This window comes from Myxocyprinus asiaticus, chromosome 30, assembly GCF_019703515.2.
Source record: "Myxocyprinus asiaticus isolate MX2 ecotype Aquarium Trade chromosome 30, UBuf_Myxa_2, whole genome shotgun sequence".
NCBI classification, from domain to species: domain Eukaryota; kingdom Metazoa; phylum Chordata; class Actinopteri; order Cypriniformes; family Catostomidae; genus Myxocyprinus; species Myxocyprinus asiaticus.
This window is the reverse complement of record NC_059373.1, coordinates 40,427,229-40,447,770: the sequence shown is the minus strand read 5'-3', so window position 1 is coordinate 40,447,770 and position 20,542 is coordinate 40,427,229. Positions and strand designations below refer to the sequence as shown.

Below are 20,542 nucleotides of genomic sequence, written 5' to 3'. Positions count from 1 at the left end.
TCCAGAGATCATGTGTGGAGATGGGAGAAACTTGCAGAAGGACAACCATCACTGCAACACTCCACCGATCTGGGCTTTATGGCAGAGTGGCCAGACGGAAGCCTCTCCTCAGTGCAAGACACATGAAAGCCCACTTGGCATTTCCAAAAAAGCACCAAAAGGACTCGAAGACTGTGAGAAAAAAGATTCTCTGTTCTGATGAAACAAAGATTGAACTGTTTGGCCTAAATTACAGGTGTCATGGCTGGAGGAAACCGCTCATTACCTGCACAATACCATCCCAACAGTGACGCATGGTGGTAGCATCATGCTGTGGGGGTGTTTTTCAGTGGCAGGGACTGGAGGACTGGTCAGGGTTGAAGGAAAGCTAAATGCAGCAAAATACAGAGATATCCTTACTGAAAACCTGGTCCAGAGCAGACTGGGCTGAAGGTTCACCTTCCAACAGGACAATGACCCTAAGCACACAGCCAAGACAATGCAAGAGTTTCTTAGAGACAACTCTGTGAATGTCCTTGAGTGGCCCAGCCAGAGCCCGGACTTGAAACCCAATCGAAGATCTCTGGAGAGAGCTGAAAATGGCTGTCCACCGACGGTCCCATCCAACCTGACAGAGCTTGAAAGGATCTACAGAGAAGAATGGCAAATCCAGGTGTGCAAAGCTTGTCTCATCATACCCTAAAGGACTTGAGGCTGTAATCGCTGCCAAAGGTGCTTCAACTAAGTACTGAGTTAAGGGTCTGAATACTTATGTCAATGTGATATTTCAGTTTTTTCTTTTTAATACATTTGCACAGTTATCAAAAATCTGGTTTTTGCTTTGTCATTATGGGGTATGGAGTGCAGATTGAAGTAAAAAAATAAATAATTTAAAGCATTTTAGCATAAGGCTGCCACATAACAAAATGTAAAAAAATTAAATTAAATAAAAAAATTAAGGGGTCTGAATACTTTCTGAATGCACTGTATGTTGTTGCTAAGGTGTTCCTAGTGGTTGACAGGACGTTGCTGTGCAGTTGGTAAGGTGTTCTGAGTGTTTGTAATATGTGTTGCTACGGTTTCTGGATGGTTGCTTTCTGGATTAATTCAAAAGAGCCAATCCTCAAGTCTTTATGATTTTCTGGTCTCAAGATATGGCCTAGGTCCCTTCTTCAGTGTAATCTATATATATATATATATATATATATATATATATATATATATATATATATATATATATATATATATTCAAGATATATTTGTTGTCTGCTTGGAAAACACAGCAGTGAATTCACTGTGATGCTGACAGCTGTGATATGACAGTACTCTCAGAAACATACATCTGTAAAGGAGACACTCCCCACCTTCCTTTTAAACCTCTGAAACATTCAAGTTTAATTGTTGTTGTTTATGATTTATAAGCTCAGCTTTACTTGGATGATTCTGGCTGTAAAGCGGAACATTCAAGCGTGAATTTTCGAGACTGAAGCTGCAGGCAGTCGCTGGGGAGTGGCACAGAAAGTGAAGCGCATGTTATTTGAAGTGTTGGCTGTGATTATTTAAACAGGTGGAGGAGATAACGACTCGTAGCCTGAGGCAGAGCATTCACTGCACAGCAGCTCTTCTTTACTGTTTTGAACGCTGCTTCTAAGCGTGTTTGTGTTTGTGAATACTATGCGTGTAGGGTTCTGTGTAGGGCAGAGACAGAGAAATTACACATCACAATCTATGTCCTTCATACTAAATACTCTATTATTTATGTTTGCAAAAGGCTGATTATACTATACAATTTTTAATCAGAACAGATTCTAAAAATACATGCTATCACACTTACCGACTATGTAAATGGCTACAAATAAAAACTGCATACACACTAAACGACTGAGGATCACACACCACCCACCTGTGAAGTTGATCCGATTCAATCACAAGCTCAATCACATACACCCTCCCGTTCTAAGAGACGCATGACAGACAGGGATGTATGGGAGCTGGCCGCTGTTGTTGATGCTGCTCTGTTCCGAGAGAAAGACGTAAAAGACGTGAGACAAATGCATTTGCTTGTGATCTTGGGTAGGGATGGGAATCATTAGAAATTTAAGGATTCTCGTTTGGATTCCAATTCCTCTTAATGATTCTGATTCCTTGACTGTTCCTTTGACAATTCTTGGTTATAACTGGTTCTTATTATACATAAAATACAAATTCTAAAAAAAAAAAATACAATAAAATAAAATGTGAAAATACAACCAAACTCATTATGTGTATGCCTGTCTATATATTTTCATATGAACAGCCAGTCAGGAACTGCACTCTTTAATTTAAGTCCTTGCAGTACACTGGTCACTCAAGTGTACCTGCTCATAAGAGTCTCATAAGAGTTTGGGAATTAAACTACCCTGGACGCGCTTGTATGTTGCGCACTGTGGATTTCAGAAGTACTGGCTCATAAAAGTTATTCGTTCAGGAATTTGACTACACTGGTCATGCTGTGTGTGTTTCCATCTGTTGATTCAGTAGAGGGACAGCCTGCCACTGAATTGCATTGCAGGAAATACTGTCAGTGTTAAAGTACGAAATGCATCTATCCTCTGACTACAGTAGATGAAATCATAGTCTAAGTGTTGGAAATCTGAGTCGGTTCTCATCATATACTATGCAATTTTCTGTGAAGTCTGTCAACTCTGACTAGCACAAAACCTGCAGACTGGAGCTGGCTAGCGCAGATAAGCACTGACTCTGCCCAACTGCAAATCGGGGCTAAAATAGGTGTTAAAAATGTGTAGTGTAATCCATTTTTAAAAATCACGTTGCATTTTTTTTTTTTTTTTTAGGTGACTATTGTGGGACTTTAGCAGACTGTAACACTTTACATGCATTTTTTCCCCCCACCAAAAACTGTTGTTGTGAAACAGTTCAGAGTGTCAGCTACTGTTTTTTTGTTTTTGTTTTTTATTAAAAATGTTTTTTAAATATTTGTAGTTCTGCTATGCTGGGTCTCTGAAGGTTAATTCAGTATCACTCATACTATTGTTTCTCATTCTAAGGGTTAGAGAACAAACCCCTAACTCCATGAATTTAATTTTGGTGAATAACATGTCCTGCACCATTTGTGGTAGATATGACATATAAATAATAATAATAATAATATAATAATAGACATATAAATGATACCTCAGATTGTATAGATTGCCATGGAAAGGTATGTTAATATTTTTCTAATAAAAAAATAAAAATAAAAATATTTAATTTAATTTGTTTTGCTTGGTGGTCAGTAAAAACAGTTGGAAAAAAATTCAGTAGGACATGAGAGAAAAACCCAAGCACAGTTTCTGTAGGCCTTAAAAAAGTCTTAAAAAGGAGCCAAACATTTTAAATTCATAATGTAATGATATTAAATGTTGTAAGAGAGAATGTAGTGGTTATTAATTTCTTATTGCACTTAGGACAAATAATAGAGAAATCTCTGACAGACCGGAATGTGTAGGTTCCCTTCTGAGTGTAGGGAAATAGCCGTGCCAGTTTGAAATCAAGTGGTAATATTTTTTGTGTGTGTGTGTGTGTTTTTCTTTTTTTTTTTCTTTTTTTTTTTTCTTCCAGAAAGCACAACTCGATCTGCATCTCTGACATTCTGATTAGTCAACTGATGCCTATGTCAGAGTGTGTTGTGGAAAAAGTTTAAATGTCCATTTGAGATTAACAGGTTATGTGCAGAATCGACAAAACAGCCTTTATTAACTAAAAATGGATAAAAAAGACCAATATTTTTAATGTAAAAGCATAATTCATTTCATTGTAGAAGCACCAGGAGTTCAAATTCATCCACTTTATTAGTAACGTGAATGTGAAATCTGCCTTTTAATTAAGTGCTAATTGTTCGACTTTACTGCTCTATTTTTGATCCCTCCCTTGACTGCAAATGTGGTGAAAAAACTGATAAAATAATATTTTAACTCAATATGATATTTTACCTGACAGTACCATACAGACATTCTTGCGGCAAGAATTTGTATTTTTAGTAGAGATTTTTACATTAATATTTTTGGAGAAAAAGGATATTGGCAACCCCTCAGAGCACGTATGTGAGAAGGCGAAACAAATTCCAAACTTAGAACAGGCTAAGACCACAGTCCAGTGCAGATGGAAGAGAAACAAGTGGGTACAAGATCGAAACAGATCAATGTTTTCAATCGCAATACACTAATCATAAAGAATAATGGACTCTTCTCAAGAAAAAAAAAGAAAAGAAAAAAAAAAGCCTGTCATAAAGCCATGAGCTGGTACAAATACTTCCCTCACATTGACTCCAGCCATTTTCTTCTACTGTTACAGTGCATTTGAATGTGATCACTGTTTCTAGACATTCCGTAATGTAACACACACACACACACACACACACACACACACACACAAATAAATTATTAAATACAGGGGCAGTTAATGCTGCCAAATATGAAACATTCTGATGCATTTTAGTTATTTTCTGTGGCACATTTGCCCCGAGCCCTGGTTCGTTACTGCCCTCAATTGATACAGTATATGCACTCCTTTGCCTTTAAATGAAAGGAAAACATTGATGATGCATTTCTGAGAACATTTCCATTTCTATTCTGTTGTCTTAAAAAGGTCCTAAAAAAGTCTTACAATTTTTCATTATTTTCACGAATGCAGATCATAGAGACTTGGGGTGGATTCTTTTGAAAATCCGGGTTCATATCCTGTGTTAAAACCAGGAAGAAATCGTGTTCGCAAAATCAGTGACGAGCACGATTCGGAGGTTGCATTTTTCCCTCTAACATTACATTTGTTCTCCACTGATGGTTAGGTTTAGATTTGAGGTTTAAGTTTGTGGGGTCAGTTTATAAAGCATGCATTCCTCTTCACTGTATTAAAGCCTGTATAGTTGAAAACAACTCGCTTCATAACTCGCTTTTGGCGCCCCTCTGTGGACATTACACCCTGAAAATGGAGCTCACACATGCACATACTCCCAACAACAACTTACCACTTTGGTCACTGGGGGCAGTGTTATGAATTTTGGTAAGCACACTGATTTTAGCTAAAGAAAATTCAACCTACTGTTTCCGATTTCACTGTGAGATCAGTCTGACATCAATGCCCTGGCATCCTCCCAAATACCCTAGGGACCGCATATCATCATGCTTAAAACACTCAGAACAACTCAGCAACCTTATAGCAACACCTTGGCAACCACCCACAACACCCTAGCAATTGTATAGCAATGCAGTAAATACCACCCTAGCAAATGCCGTGTGATACCCCAGCAACCATCCATAACACTCTAGCAACTGCATAACAGCACCCTAAGTTTTGTATGGGCAACGCCACTCACGTTTTCTTCAGAAAATGTAAAAAATCTAGTTTCTTGTGGTTACTCACTTGTCTTTCTCTTCCTATGTTTTTTTTTTTTCTTTGTGTTCTATATATGAACTGATATCTCTCCCATCCCACCAGTGTTCTGGCATCTCTGTTTCTTTGTTCTTATGTAATCTTCAGCGATGTCTTGACCCTCGATTTCACAACACCTCTTCTCTTTATCCTCCGCTCGAATCATTCACTCCCACCACAAATCTTATGGCTCGCTCTCTCTCTCTCTCTCTCCCTGCAGGGCCCAAGCAGGACATGATCTATGACTTCTGGCGAATGGTTTGGCAGGAGAACTGTTACAGCATCGTGATGATCACCAAACTGGTGGAGGTGGGGAGAGTGAGTAGAATAACTTTACCTCTGCATGTGGCCCCCTCCGCCCACTAATGGACTTCATCCATTACTGAACACTGACCACTGAAGTTCAACTGGCCATTACTGAAGACAAACTTTACCAAGGCACTCCATTAGCCAAAGAACATTTTCACTGAGGAATTATTTGTATTGACTTGGCTGTCTTGCATTTGATTTTGTGCCAGCTTTCTGTTATCCCTCACAAAAAAAGAAAAAAAGAAAAAAGTAGTTAGGTGGAAACCAAAGTCTCCACCAAAATACCATGGTCACTACAGAGATTGTTACTGCTATATAATCAATATATATTTAAGAAATTAAATTCACCCAAAAATACAAATTAATTTACTTATACTTCTGTGTTTCAAACCCAAACTGGTCTCATAGAATCACATAACTACATCTACATTTTTGCAAAATTATTTTAACATGGCTTATTGGACATGTAACGGCAGTTTTCTGGTGAAATGAACACTAGAGGCGCTACAGCAATAAATACTTTTATTCACTTTAACACAAATCACGAGTAAAACAGCAGATTATCTGTTCTTAAACATTTACTTTTCGCTCTGTTACACAATGCTATTTTATGACATCTAAACACTTTTGCTAGAGCACATTACTTTTAAGGTGATACATTTTAACGTTTGCTGTACAAGCTTGTTCGAACACAATCAAATTGCGCAGTAGCTCAACTGATAGAGTGTTGCACTTGCAATGCAAAGGACCGAGGGTATGAGTCCTGAAGATCACACAAGTCTACAGTGCACTGTAAGTTTTTTTCTCACATTTGCTGTTATGACACTGTCAGTTAGGTTTAGGTTTAAGGTTTACGGTAGGTAGGCATGATTTGTTGATTTAAAACTTATCCTTGACTTAAAAACCTCATCTGTTTGGGAGATAATTAACTTGCTTTTAGTGCCACCCAGTGGACATGTCACCTCAGAACTGTCGCCATACGTGTAATGAACCACGTAATTTCATTTTGCAAAAATGATGCCACAGTCACATTATTTTCATGAGATCAGGCTGATACTTTTACTAGTGTAACTGACCCTTCGCTAAGCTTCTCACCCCCTTGCTTACGGTTGTTTGCTCTGAAAAGCTCTGCAGAACTGCCCATAGGAATGAATGGGAGATTCCCATGAACGGTGCGTTTTTTAGTAAATATTCTTGTAAACGGAATGGATAGTATCTTACGCAGGCTGGGATGAAGAGTGACATTTTAAAGCATATTAATCAGATGTTTTCTGTAAAAGAAATATGTGTAATCACACTGCAGTCTGATTCTGTGAATCAGAATTGAGGCAAGCGATCATGACAGTCACATAAATGGAGAGAAGCGTCATTTGATGGTGATTACACACCTGATAGCATTAGCGTAAGTGAACAGAACTGTTAAAAACATCTTATAACGCACTCACTATGATGCTGTGATCTCCTTATTTACAATTGTCTTTACTAAGACCTGAATCTGTACAGTTCTTAGCTTTAATTTACATTGGAGCAAATGTAGGTGTCCTTTCTGATGTTATACATGTACATTTGGGAATGAGGGCTAATGCATAGTATGCTATTCTCGAGATTTATTGAAAGTATTTTTTCTGTTTTGTTTTTGTATAGATGTGTTTCCTCTCTGGGTACATCGTTTCACTATTACAAGTGACCAAGCAGCAAAATGTTCAATTTTTTTGGATAATTTGTATAAAATTACACATAACTACTCAAACACACAATACTCCCATAGACTCTCATTTGGAAAAAAGCTAACGCTAGTCAGAGATATACCAGTTGCTAAGATAGGATTGTTCAGAAATGCTTTTGAGGCGGGGCTTAGTGCAGGGTCAACTGGTGTAAAAATTAGCATAATTCAAAAAAGATATGTTGTGTTGCTGTCATCAAATTTACAATTTTAGTGTACATAAGGAAATAATATATGCAGTAATTATTTCCTCCTTAAAACATTTTGACAGTATTAATGGTAATTGATTTATACAACTCTTGAAGTGCTTGATTGTTATTGTAGCTGTTGTGTGTTAACTGTGTGTGTGTTTTCTAGATGAAGTGTTGTAAATACTGGCCTGATGACAGCGAGCTGTATGGAGACATTAAAATCACTCTATTGAAAACAGAAACTCTGGCAGAATACACTGTACGCACCTTTGCCATGGAGCGGGTAAGAGCGCCAACTCCTTTTAGAATAATGATCTATGAAACATCCGCCCCCTTTGGGATGGCAACTGTGTTGCGTACATGCTCTCGGTCCAACTATTATTTACTCTAAAGTATGGTGGAGAGTTAATAATGCTTTCAAATGTTGTATCATGATTTAAAATGAAATATTTAGTGTTTTTTTGTGCCTCATCAGCGAGGTTACCCAGCCAAACATGAGGTTTGCCAGTTCCACTTTACATCCTGGCCAGAGCATGGCGTCCCGTTTCATGCCACAGGACTGCTGACCTTCCTTCGGCGGGTCAAAGCCTCCACTCCGCCTGACACTGGGCCAGTGGTCGTCCACTGCAGGTAACAAGACATTACTCATTGATTGCACCATCTTCATGTTTTATATCGAAAACACTGCACAAGTGATATCCTTTTTAATAGTTAGATTTGTTACATACACTTTAGATTAGGAACAGTGGATTTTGAAAAGGTTTTTTGTAGATGCAATGTAACAAATGTACATTTCTGTTCTATTGAGTTTTGTTTATAAAACTCAGATGAACTATGATATATAAATTACGCTTTCTGATATTAGGTGAATAAAGGTTTATAAATTATTTTGTGCATATTTATTTTATGTTTATGTCAATTAAACACATTTTAAAGGCACCAAACAGGACAGAATAAGAGAACAAAAAAAAAAAAAAAAAAAAGAAATAGGAGATATTTCATTAAAAACAGTTAAGGATATAACCAGGTTTTTTTTCCGCATTACTTGTCCTAACATTTTTACAGATAATTTTAAAGCATTTAATCCACCCACATTTAAAGTGTAAAGGGTTTTGTTTCTTTTGCAACATCTGACAATCTGTTGATCTCCTGTAACAAACTGTTACTCAAGAAAAATCTCTCTTTATAAATTTAAATTTTGTCTACTTAAAAACTTTTCCAAGATTTCAGCATTTCCAGGAAGATGCCAAATTTAAAGAATGTAAATATCAGATATGCGGTTATTAGATTTTAACATTTCAAGAAAAGCTGTTGTACATTACTAGAGTGAATGTCTGTTGTGTCCACATTTAATAAGATAATTAGTGGGATTGGTTTTGACTGTCCGGATATTAGAGCTTTATTAAAAGTCTTAAGTAATTTGCCACATTCAGGGCTTCTGAATATACTTTTCACAGTACTGGGGCCAACATATCTTTGTTAATCGAATGTTGGGAAGCCATCAGAGGTCCCGAACTTCACTGACATAATGGTGGCTTTCACTTCAATAACAGGAACATCTTATAATCGTCACTCATTGAGAGATATGGGTAAAACTTTATTGGTGAAAGTGTACTAAAGGTCATCATGCAGTTTTAATTAAACTTGAAAGCAAAATTGGCCCTTAGTTATTTTCTTAATACACTCTCCTGGTCTTATTGTGCACAATTCATCAGTAAAAGAAAAAAAAATCGCTTGTAATACTTCATCAAAATGAAGTAACTTGCTCTGCCTCTAAAACGACTTTCTTTTTCGGTAATGTCATCAAAGCCACTTACATTTTAATGAATGGGGGCTGGTGGTGTTTCAGGAGGGAATTGATTTAGTTCATAATTGAAGTCCAGTCTGTTAAACCCACTTTTCACAATCCAATAAAATCAGATGGATAAAATCTGAATTTTTTCTGTTTCACTCAGAAATATGACATATCACAGAAATATAATGGGTTGTGAATGCTGTTTTATGTTGATTTAATTAACTTTATTCACTGTTTCTCAATTCCCAGTATCAGTGCTGAATATTTTGTTGCTTTGGTCCAGTAACACAAATACTATGTTTGGATTAGTATACTACTGTACTAATTTTACTATTTTTGCAGTATGTATACTATGCACAGTATGTTATTTTCTGTATGCATAATACCCAAATAACCTATTGCATTGGTTAAAATGTCAAGTCATTTTTATTTGTATAGCGCTTTTCACAACACACGTTTCAAAGCAGCTTTACAGAAAATCATGCATTAACAAAAAATGAAACTGTAATATCTATAAAGTCTTAGAGTCATCATTGTGTAGTTTGATTAAATATGATTGTACATTGTGTATAAAAAATTTAATAATTAAATAATAATTTTATTTAGAACCCCTGTGAGCAAGCTGAAGGCGACTGTGGCAAGGAACACAAAACTCCATAAGATGTTGGTTAATGGAGAAAAATAACCTTGGGAGAAATCAGGCTCACTGTAGGGGCCAGTTTCCCTCTGGCTAACCAGCATGAATATAATGGCAATATTACTTATTTATGTGCAGTGCAGGTCATGGTTTAAGATTAGTAAACTAAGTAAGTGTTAAGGTCCAGCGTTTAAAATAATAAAAAATAAAATTATGAACTGTAAGATTAATGACTAATATCTTTGAAGTTCATCCTGGATGAACTGCAGAAGTTCACATAGATGCATTGTCCTTTGTTAGTTGGCTGATAAAGGCTTTTGTTGGAAATTAAATTATAGTCTATGTATTCAATTTCAAGAGTGTAGTCCATCAATAGACAAAGGTGATGCAGGCAGAGATCAATGAGGTACACCGCAGTTCAACTGGCAGGTCATAGTGAGGATCGGTGTGGTCCATCCTAAATCCAAGGTTAAGGCAGTGGCATATGGAGTATCCGATGTCTTACAGTTTGCATCAGTTCATCCTCTAAAGTCCATCGTAAAAGACTGAAGTGATGTCTGGCTAGCACCGGCTGCATTAAGTCGTCATCAGTCAGAGGCACATAGCTGTGGAGTCAGACACCAAGCAGGAATGGAGCTGGATCTGGCCGACTCTGGTAACCTTGGAATATGAAACAAGACATGAAAACAAATAGAATAATATTAGCGTAGATGTCAGTAAATTTTATGCAGAGTTATAGATCATTCATTGTGAGTTGATGGATAAATTAGGTGTATGCCTGGTTAAACAGAGGAGTCTTTAGTCTATACTTAAACTGAGTGAGTGTGTCTGTGTCCCGAACAGTGGAACTATTAACAAGACAGAATTTTGTGATCGTAATGAACGTGATGGAATATAGTGTGTCAGAAGGTCACTTAAGTACTGTGGAGCTAGACCATTCAAAGCTTTTTATGTAGTTAACAGAATTTTAAAATGAATACAAAATTTAAAAAGTAGCCAATGTAACAACGATAAAATGGTGCTAATATTATCATATTTCTTGGTTCTTGTCAGCACACTTGCAGCTGCATATTGAACCAATTGAAGTTTATTTATTGAACTTGCTGGACATCCTCCCAGTAATGCATTACAATAATCTACTCTTGAGGTCATGAATGCATGAATTAGTTTTTTTCAGCATCAGCAACAGTGAGCATGTGTCGTAACTTAGCAGTATTTCTGAGGTGGAAGAATGCTATTCTACAAACATTGGAAATTTGATTTTCAATGGACAGATTGGTATCAAATATAACATCCAAGTTCTTTGCTGTAGAAAACGGCATAACAGTACATCCATTGAGAGTCAAATTATATTTTAGCGGCTTATTTTTAGAGGTTTCTGGTTCAATAATTAGTACCTCTGTAGCAGCCAATAATGTAATAACTACTGTTATTGTAATAACTGCCAATAATGTAATACATTTATTGTTTTTTTTTTATTTACCTAGCCAATAATGTAATAGACAGCCAATAATGTAAGAACTTATTACATTATGGGCAAAAAGTTATTACATTTGGTAAGACATTACATTATTGACTTTTATTACATTAAGAATGGAAAATGTATTACGTTATTGGCAGTTATTACATTAACGGTAGTTATTACATTATTGGCTTCTACAACCTCTGTTGTGTCGGAATTGAGTAGAAGGAAATTTATTTCATTGATACACTGCTAATTTGGAGAATTGTGAATTTTCATTGGGTTTAATATAAAAGAAATATAAAGTTGGATATCGTCGGCATAACAGTAGAAACTTATTCCATGATTCCTGATAATATCTCCCAGGGGAAGCATGTATAAGGAGAAAAGCAGAGGCCCTAAAACGTCTTGGTTACTGTCGTAACCTCTGTTCCCTGATGGAGGGAACAAGAAGTTGTGTCGATGTAGTGACACTAGGGGTCGCTCTTGGGAGCCCCAAACACCTCTGGTCTTTGAGAAAAGGCCAATGGGAATTGGCGAGTGGAATTTGCATGCCACTCCCCCAGACATACGGCTATAAAAGGAGCTGGCTCGCAACCACTCATTCAAGTTTTGCACTGAGGAGCCGAGACAGGGTCCCGTCCATTTCAGCGGGTAGTTCAGTGTTGTGGCAAGAGGGACACAACGTCTCATTCCCTCCATCAGGGAACGGAGGTTAGAACAGTAAACAAGACGTTTCCTATCTGTCACTCCCTCGACTTTGTGTCGATGTAGTGACACTAGGGGTCTCTATATGAAATGCCAAAACTAGCTGAACTGTGTTACATGGATTGGTGGTGCTGGTGCGGGCAAGCCACTGCGTGCCTCGTAGCAAGCGCACCCGGCCCTCACGTAACCTCCCCCAATGCTCCACAAGCGTCATACAGTCCCCCGCGCCTCGGGGACAAGCCGACTGCTCAAAATGGGGACAGTCCCTCCCAGCCGTGGCCTCTTTTTTTTTTTCTCCCCAAAAAGTGGAAATCGTTCAGCTGGGACCATAAGCGTCTGTGTCGGGTGGGGGGGGGTCCTTTCTCAAGGGGAAAGACACCACAGAGACCACACCCTGCCTGAAGGGGAGGTAATTGTGTGGAAATATGTCACATGGACTTGCCGACCGGCAGTATCGCACGTGGAGGAAGTCCCCATGGTAGGTCCTACCTGGAAGGGACGGAGCTCTACAAACACGGTGACCGGTGGCAGAGGGAACTCTGCCCAAGGAAGATGCGGGTTTACCAATGGGTAAACCGTACTGTGGAAGATACATCACACAGGGTTACTCACGGACAACCAGCGCATGTGGAGCACCTACCCCAGTACAGGGCCTAGTAGAACACGTACTGGGCCCGCATTGAATTTTTCCGCCGAATTCGCCTGCCACAGGAGGGGAAAGGCGCTGTACGCAAGCGGTATACCCGGCCAGTTGCCCCGCATACTAACCTGTTCGTACCTGACAACACACGGGATGAAACCGGCTCAACCCGGAGATTGTAGAATCTCGCGAAGGTATTGGGTGTTGCCCAGCCCGCTGCTCTACAGATGTCTGCTAAAGAGGCACCATTGGTCGGGGCCCAGGAGGTCACCACACTCTTGGTGGAGTGTGCTTGAAGCCCTAAGGGGGGCAGCACATCCTGGGCCTGGTATGCCAAAGCGATGGCATCAATGACCCAGTGGGCGATCCTCTGTTTGGAGACAGCCCTCCCTTTCCGCTGTCCTCCAAAGCAGACAAAGAGCTGCTCAGAGCGTCTAAAGCTCTACATGCGATCCAAGTAGAAGGGCAAAGCACGCACTGGATACAGAAACGACAAGGCTGGGTCTGCCTCCTCTCCTAAAAGGGGTCATGGGAACCTTGGGCACATAGCCCGGTCGGGGTCTCAAGACCATGTGAGAGTACTCTGGGCAGGTGTCGCTGACAGAGAACGCCTGCAGGTCCCCAACCCTCTTGATGGGCATGAGTGCAGTCAGGAGGGCAGTCTTCAATGAGACAGCCTTTAGCTCAACTGACTCTAGGGGCTCAAACAGGGCTCTCCGCAGGCCCAGCAGGTCCACGGAGAGATCCCACGAGGGAATGAGGCGTGGCTTATGAGGATTCAGCCTCCTCACACCTCTAAGGAACCTGATGATCAGGTCATGCTACCCGAGGGACTTACCGTCCACTGCGTCGTGGTGCACCGCTATAGCGCCACATACACCTTCAAGGTGGAGGGGGACAGCCGCCCCTCCAACCTCTGCTGCAGGAAGGAAAGCACCGACCCGACTGCACATCTCTGCGCAGTCCATCACAGGGGCACTTGGAGGCCTTCTTGGGGCTCTTAGTGCCGGACCGTGAGACAGGGGGCCCTATGCCGGGGCCGGGCAGTCGGCCCGGGCTGCGGCAGAGCCGGTGTCATCACTGCAGGGGGACGCCCTTGGCGACGAGCAGACGGGGTGCGGAACCTTGAGCCACGCTGGGGAAGGATGTGTTGGATAGCCTACGTCTGCTTCTTGACCGCCGAGAAATGCTGGGCAAAGTCCTCGGTGGTGTCGCTGAACAGGCCAGCCTGGGAGATGGGGATGTCAAGGAAGCATACTTTGTCGGCATCCTTCATCTCAACCAGGTTAAGCCACAGGTGGCACTCCTGGACCACCAAGGTGGACATCGCCTGCCCGAGAGCCCGCTCCTGTATCACTCCCGGGTCGGGACTACCCTCGTGCAGCTCTTTCAGCGCCTTGGCTTGGTGCACTTGCAGGAGGGCCATGGCGTGCAGGGCAGAGGCGGCCTGTCCAGCGGCACTGCGAGCCTTGGTCGCCAAGGACAACGTGGACTTACGGCCTTGGACGGGAGTCTCGGGCAATTCATCGAGGGTAGCGAGAGCGGAGAGGCTCCATTTTCAGAGTGTGATCATTGTACCATGGTGCGGGGCTTTTTTATTTAATTTTCTTTAATCGAAGGAGGCGACACTATCAAGAGTGCTAGAGAAGACTGTATTTATATTTTCTGTTATTACATCAAATTCTTCTAGACTATTTGGCTTACTGAGTATGTGAGACAATTCTGGAAGATTATTAGTGAAGCTATCTTTAGGCTCAGAGGTCGGGTCCGGGCGGTAAAAGGTGCCTGCCATGACTTTGTGAGCTCCTCATGAGCGGCGCTCTGAGCCCAGGAACCAATCATCAAGCTGCGAGGGCTCAGGGCAGGGTGGAGGGTTCCACTCAAGCTCAACGCTCGTGGCAGCCTGGGCAAGCATGGACGCCAGCTCCACGTCGGCCTGAGGCTGGGCGACCACACCCAACCACACACATCTACCGTATGATTATGGCGATGAGCTGGTCCTGTCACATGTCTGACTCCAAGAGAGTCGAGAATATAGATAAATGCTAAACCCAATGTGTAATTTTCATTATCTATGTAAATGTTGAAGTCACCAACAATTAAAGCTCTATCTACATTAACTACTAGATCTGATAGAAAATTTGCAAATTCACCAAGGAAATCTGAGTACAGCCCAGGTGATCTATATATTGTAGCAAGGGCAAAAGACAACATATTTTTTATTTATATCTGATGGTGTCACATTAAGCATTATTAGTTCAAAGACTTTAACTTATATCCTGTCCTCTGAGTAACACCAACAACTTCACTGTAAATTGTAGCAACACCTCCTCAACCCTTTAGATAAGGCTCATGTTTATAACAATAACCTGAGAGAGCAGATTCATTTAAACTAATATATTCATCCGGTTTAAGCCAGGTTTCAGTCAAACAAAGCGCATCCAATCAATGATCTGTAATAATTTCATTTACAATTAGTGTTTTGGTAGAAAGAGTTCTAATGTTTAGTAGCCCTTTAGTAGTTTAGTAGTTTATCTTCAATTTTTTGTTTTTTTCAAGTTTGATCTTAATCACATTTTTTCTAAATGATTTAGTGAGGGGTTTGTGTTTGGTAGTTCAGGGAACAGACACAGTCTCTATATGATATGTAGGTGATACAGTCTCTATTTGTTGTAGTTTATGTGACCTGTATGATGTCTCAAGGCAGCTAGCAGACGTTCAGATTAACCAGTTTGTCTGCTTCCTGACATGGGCCCCAATTAGTCAAATACTATCACTATTAAGACTATGAGCCAAATTACTAGAGAGAAGAGCGGCATCTTCCCTGGAGGGGTGGAGTCCATCTCTCTTTAGCATGTCAGGTCTACCCCAAAAACTCTTCCATTTGTCTATAAATCCTATGCTATTCTCTGGACACCCACTCAGACATCCATCTACTAAAAGGTGCAGTAGACAACTAGAGCACACTGCGCAGAAAACTGTATCCCAATTAATTTATCTTGTCTTGCCATTCCAATGTGACAAATGAACCAACAGTCAAAATCATTCACGATTTACATCATAATCTCTATTTAGACTTTTGATTATTTGATCAGACAAAATGTCAAAAGTGAAGAAGTTTTTACATAAAATTGAATTCAAATGAAATAAAATAAAAAAAATGTTGGCAGTATAAAGTGAGTACACTATTACATTCCATGTAGTATTCCATTCTGAAAATACAAGAAGTTAAGGACCTATGAAATATGTTTGAAACATCTCTTTTCAAGCTTCTCCACTTTTTTCAGACATCAGATATGAAAGTGTTCATGGATCTGCTGCCAGTCATCAAGAGGCAAACACACTTGTAGTTCAAGGATGCATCTGTGCCCCCAACTGAAAGATGTTATTGTGTCAGATAAAATCAAATTGGTTAGAAAGCTAGTTGATCAAAGCATCCCCAAACATTGTTTCATTTAAGCAACACTTTAACTATTATAACTTTTACTAAAGCCATAGCTGTCGGTCAGTCACATTTGCAGTTAACATGTTTGTGCAGTTAACTCAATAACTTGGCCATTTCCTGGCTTGTCACAAGTGATGCCATTAAAATAAAGCTCTTAACATATTTAACGGCTTCCAATATCAATACAACATGTGTATGGATGGATAACAGATATACTGATATGGAAAGGGTAATATTTTGGAATACTTGATTGGCAGTTGGCAAGTTGCAGCATTCTGAGGTTGGATTCTTATGTAGAATGATCATATTATTATTATTAAGGGCCAAGCACTGAAGGTGCGTAGGTACCTACTGTAATCGTTAGTGTCCTTATACTTTTTCTTCTTCTGCGATTAAAGTCTATGGCAGCCAGGGTTGGGAGGGTTACTTTTGAAATGTATTCCACTACAGATTACAGAATACATGCTGTAAAATGTAATTTGTAACATATTCCATTAGATTACTCAAGGTCAGTAACGTATTATAAATACTTTGAAATACTTCTTCTTCACTGGTAAATTTTTTCACTTGTTTTGACTATGAAAACTCTGCCAGTACAGTAAGACAAAATACACATGTTAAAAATACATTCTCTGAAAAACCGAAATATCTTATGCAGTGTTGTAAAGATAAATCTAATTGATATTTCTACAGGAAAAAACAATACAAAATTATTATCAAGAATATGATTTTTGCCCTAATATCAAAGGTCTTACTAGAAAAAAAGAAATTATGATCCAACGTGAATTTTCTTGATAAAAAAATATGATCATGCCTGGTAACGTGCATGTAAAATGGCTAGAAATAGCATTGTAGCTTAGCGTAAATTTGACAATTTACACAAGGTTTATTTCTATTTCTTCTGCTCCAAACTTACTTCAAACTTACTTCTCTGTCTGCTCGTATGAATGTAACACATCATAAGAAAGTGTTTCACCGCTGTTCAAATGCACTTTGGATTGCATCACTTATATGTATAAATGTTTTCCATCTGAAAGGACTAAATATTAAATGAAACAAATGACAATAAAATGCAAAGTAATCTCTTCAGTAATCAAAGTACTTTTTGAATGTAACTGTATTCTAATTACCAATGATTTAAATTGTAACTGTAGTGGAATACAGTTACTTATATTTTGTATTTTAAATACGTATTCCTGTTACATGTATTCTGTTACTCCCCAACGCTGATGGTAGCCAATAGAGCTGTACATAGGAAAGTTATGAAATTTGGGACAGTGATAAAGGACATTGTGAACTGTAGCTGACCCAAATTTGGGGTCTCTAACTCTAACGATCTAGCACCACCAACTGTTCAAAGTTGCACTCATATTTATGCTTGTAATTTTTTAACCACGAGGCCCAGAATGGTTTCAATTTCCACCCTAATAGATTTTCCACCATTTTGAATTTTCTGAAATACCTTTTTCAGAAAAAACTAATTTACATTAAATTTGCCGTGTATCATGTAGGGAACCTAAGGACAAAAACATATCAAAAGCTTTTTTATAGACCAAACCATTCTCAAAGAGCACTTCAATGAATTTGACAGTGAGCACATCAAAATGGATGTGAGGTTGTATCTTACCAGCAGCCATATCACCCTGTAGCTCAAAACCAGTTGCCCACTGAAGCTAAGCAGAGTTGAGCCTGGCCAGTTCCTGGATGGGAGACCTGGGGTAAACAAAAATCTATGTTCCCAGGGTCCTAAGTTTCCCAGTTCAATATTCTGTTAACACACATTAACCCTCCTATTGTGTTCGGGTCAAATTTGACCCGTTTGAAGGTAAAATATTTCATAAATATTATCCATATATCCATTAACCCTCATCTGACCCAAACCCTATAAATCTGGGGAACATAGCACCCTGGGAACTGTGGAACATGACCCTGGGACATAGGACCATTTATCATGTGTTCATTATGTGCTTTATGAATCTGGGAAACATAGGACCATAGGAATGACACCAACCAATAGACTTTTCCTTCATCCCTCGCTCTGTTAACTTGTGTTCAGTATGGGTGCTGGCCGCACCGGATGTTACATAGTGCTGGACGTGATGTTGGACATGGCAGAATGTGAGGGTGTGGTGGACATCTATAACTGCGTCAAGACGCTCTGCTCACGGCGCATCAACATGATCCAGACTGAGGTAAGATGGAATGACAAACTCACTGTGCAGTTAAGACATTTTAGCTAATAGCTGTATAAATTTATTGGCCTGAGTGTTGCTCGAAAGTGTAGTTGGTTTGAATGACATTTAGTTGATACCCCCATTGCTAATTGTTTATACTTTAAAAAAAATGGCAACAAGCCAGTCATTCTCAAAACTAGCATTGCATGACCTTTGGAAATAAATAATTTACAAACAAACGCAAAGTTTACTTGGACATAAGTAGTGCCAATGTACTATATATTAAAAAGCAAATTCCAGATAAACCAAATAGCTCAAAGCATATTGTTGTTGAATGGTTATATGGCACATACACAACATTCATATTAAAAACTGATATTGTGTTTCCACGCCAATTCAAAGCCAGTGGCATGTATTTATTCATAAAAAAGATCTCATGCAAATAAATTACAGATCATCGCAAAAAAATTACAATTCTCTCATAATTTACTCACCCTTTATGTTGTTCCAAACATCTGTACATCCATATAATGTACTTTCATCTGTGGAACACAGAAGTGGTTGTTAGGGAGAATGACAGCCTCAATCATCAGTCACTTTCATGTGTATGAAAAAAAAAAAAAAAAGATGCAATGAAAGTTGTGAACATTCGGCATAACATATCCTTTTGTGTTCCATTAAATAAAGACAGATTCTCAGCAACATGAGGGTAAATTATGACAAAATTGTAATTTTTTAGTAAACTGCCCAGGGACTGCAGATGGAAATTAGCTAGTAGCTAAATCTGGTGCAAAGCATGTCTTCTCTTGTGAGATTATTGTTTTTTGTGCATGGTCCCTGACAAATAAATGAATAAAATAAAATAAAATAAAATAAAGAATACGATTTGGATTAGTAATTGTGGCCAAAACGATTGGGTTCCCAGCGCTTGGGCACCTAATAAATGGGCTAGAACATAAAGCTCCTTGAAGGCCGCTTGGTAAAAGGCATTCAAAAACATTAAAAATATGTTTTTTTTAAATGTTACTTTTAATGAACATTTCCCTAGTTTTTATTCTTTTTCCTCAAACTCATTAGCTTATGTAACTCATATTGTCAGTTTGCAGAGAGTGTAATGGTGAACTGCATGTTAATAAACTGAGGGATCAAAGCAGCTGTGAATATATTTCTGTTCAAGTAACCCCTAAAGGGACACTGCTCTGGACTACAAAGACGAAAGCATAATTTAATATATAATCACTGTTCGCTTAATATCACAAGAGCATTTAATACAACAAAAGCAAGGCCATAAAACTGTCTAGACTGCTTTTTAATGCACTCACAGATCTCTGCCATCAATGTTACACACTGATGCTCATAATATATGAATAGACAACACAAGCTGAAGGTCAATCCTGTATACTCACTTAACAGAGACAATTAGAACAAAAACAAAGACTGCTGATGTCTGAACTCTGAACCTCAAGACAAAATACGATAGTGAAAGAGGAAGCCAGAATCTAAAGGAAAGGGTCAGATTAAAGATCTAATTAGGAACACTCATATCACTACAATTAGTTGTGTTTGCCAATGCAAGCCTTACTGTTACTATTGGTCATACATAGAGAAGGAATTTTTCAAAAACATTTGCATGTAACTCGTTGCACCCCAACATGAATGATACCTTGAATCATGAAGCTTCTTGTCCCTCATTAATAGTGATAATAATGATCATGTAATCAAGATTATTAAAATATAATCAATAAAATATCATAGTAGTAATATTAAATCTATTTAGGTATCTCATTTTCTTTCTTCTATATTGTTCTAAAATTCAGTATCCTGACAGCCACTTGTTGATAAGTGCAGCAATGTTGTAAATCTTTATGTGGGAATATAGATTTGATTAACTTTGAACAATGTTGCTTCCTACACTGCTAAATTAAGCTCATATTTACCCCCTTAATTAATTTCTCTGACATTTTGTCACATAGTTTTAAATTAAAGGCAGATAAAGGCAAATAATTGAACACTGCATCTTGGATGTCTTGATATGGCCTCTTTTGTTTGATCAATCACTTGTTTTTTTGT

The 20,542-nt window shown here is 38.9% G+C and overlaps 1 protein-coding gene across 4 annotated transcripts in view; it reads left to right on the top strand.

Annotated features, from left to right (window-relative positions):
- Positions 1 to 20,542, top strand: part of LOC127420681 (receptor-type tyrosine-protein phosphatase U-like) — a 426,908-nt gene that overhangs the window by 380,961 nt on the left and 25,405 nt on the right. For all 4 annotated transcript variants that reach the window (XM_051663146.1, XM_051663144.1, XM_051663145.1 and 1 more), the window contains 4 exons: positions 5,609 to 5,706; positions 7,778 to 7,894; positions 8,087 to 8,241; positions 18,355 to 18,490. In XM_051663146.1, the coding sequence (XP_051519106.1) occupies positions 5,609 to 5,706; positions 7,778 to 7,894; positions 8,087 to 8,241; positions 18,355 to 18,490 (506 nt within the window). The remainder of the gene's footprint in view (positions 1 to 5,608; positions 5,707 to 7,777; positions 7,895 to 8,086; positions 8,242 to 18,354; positions 18,491 to 20,542) is intronic.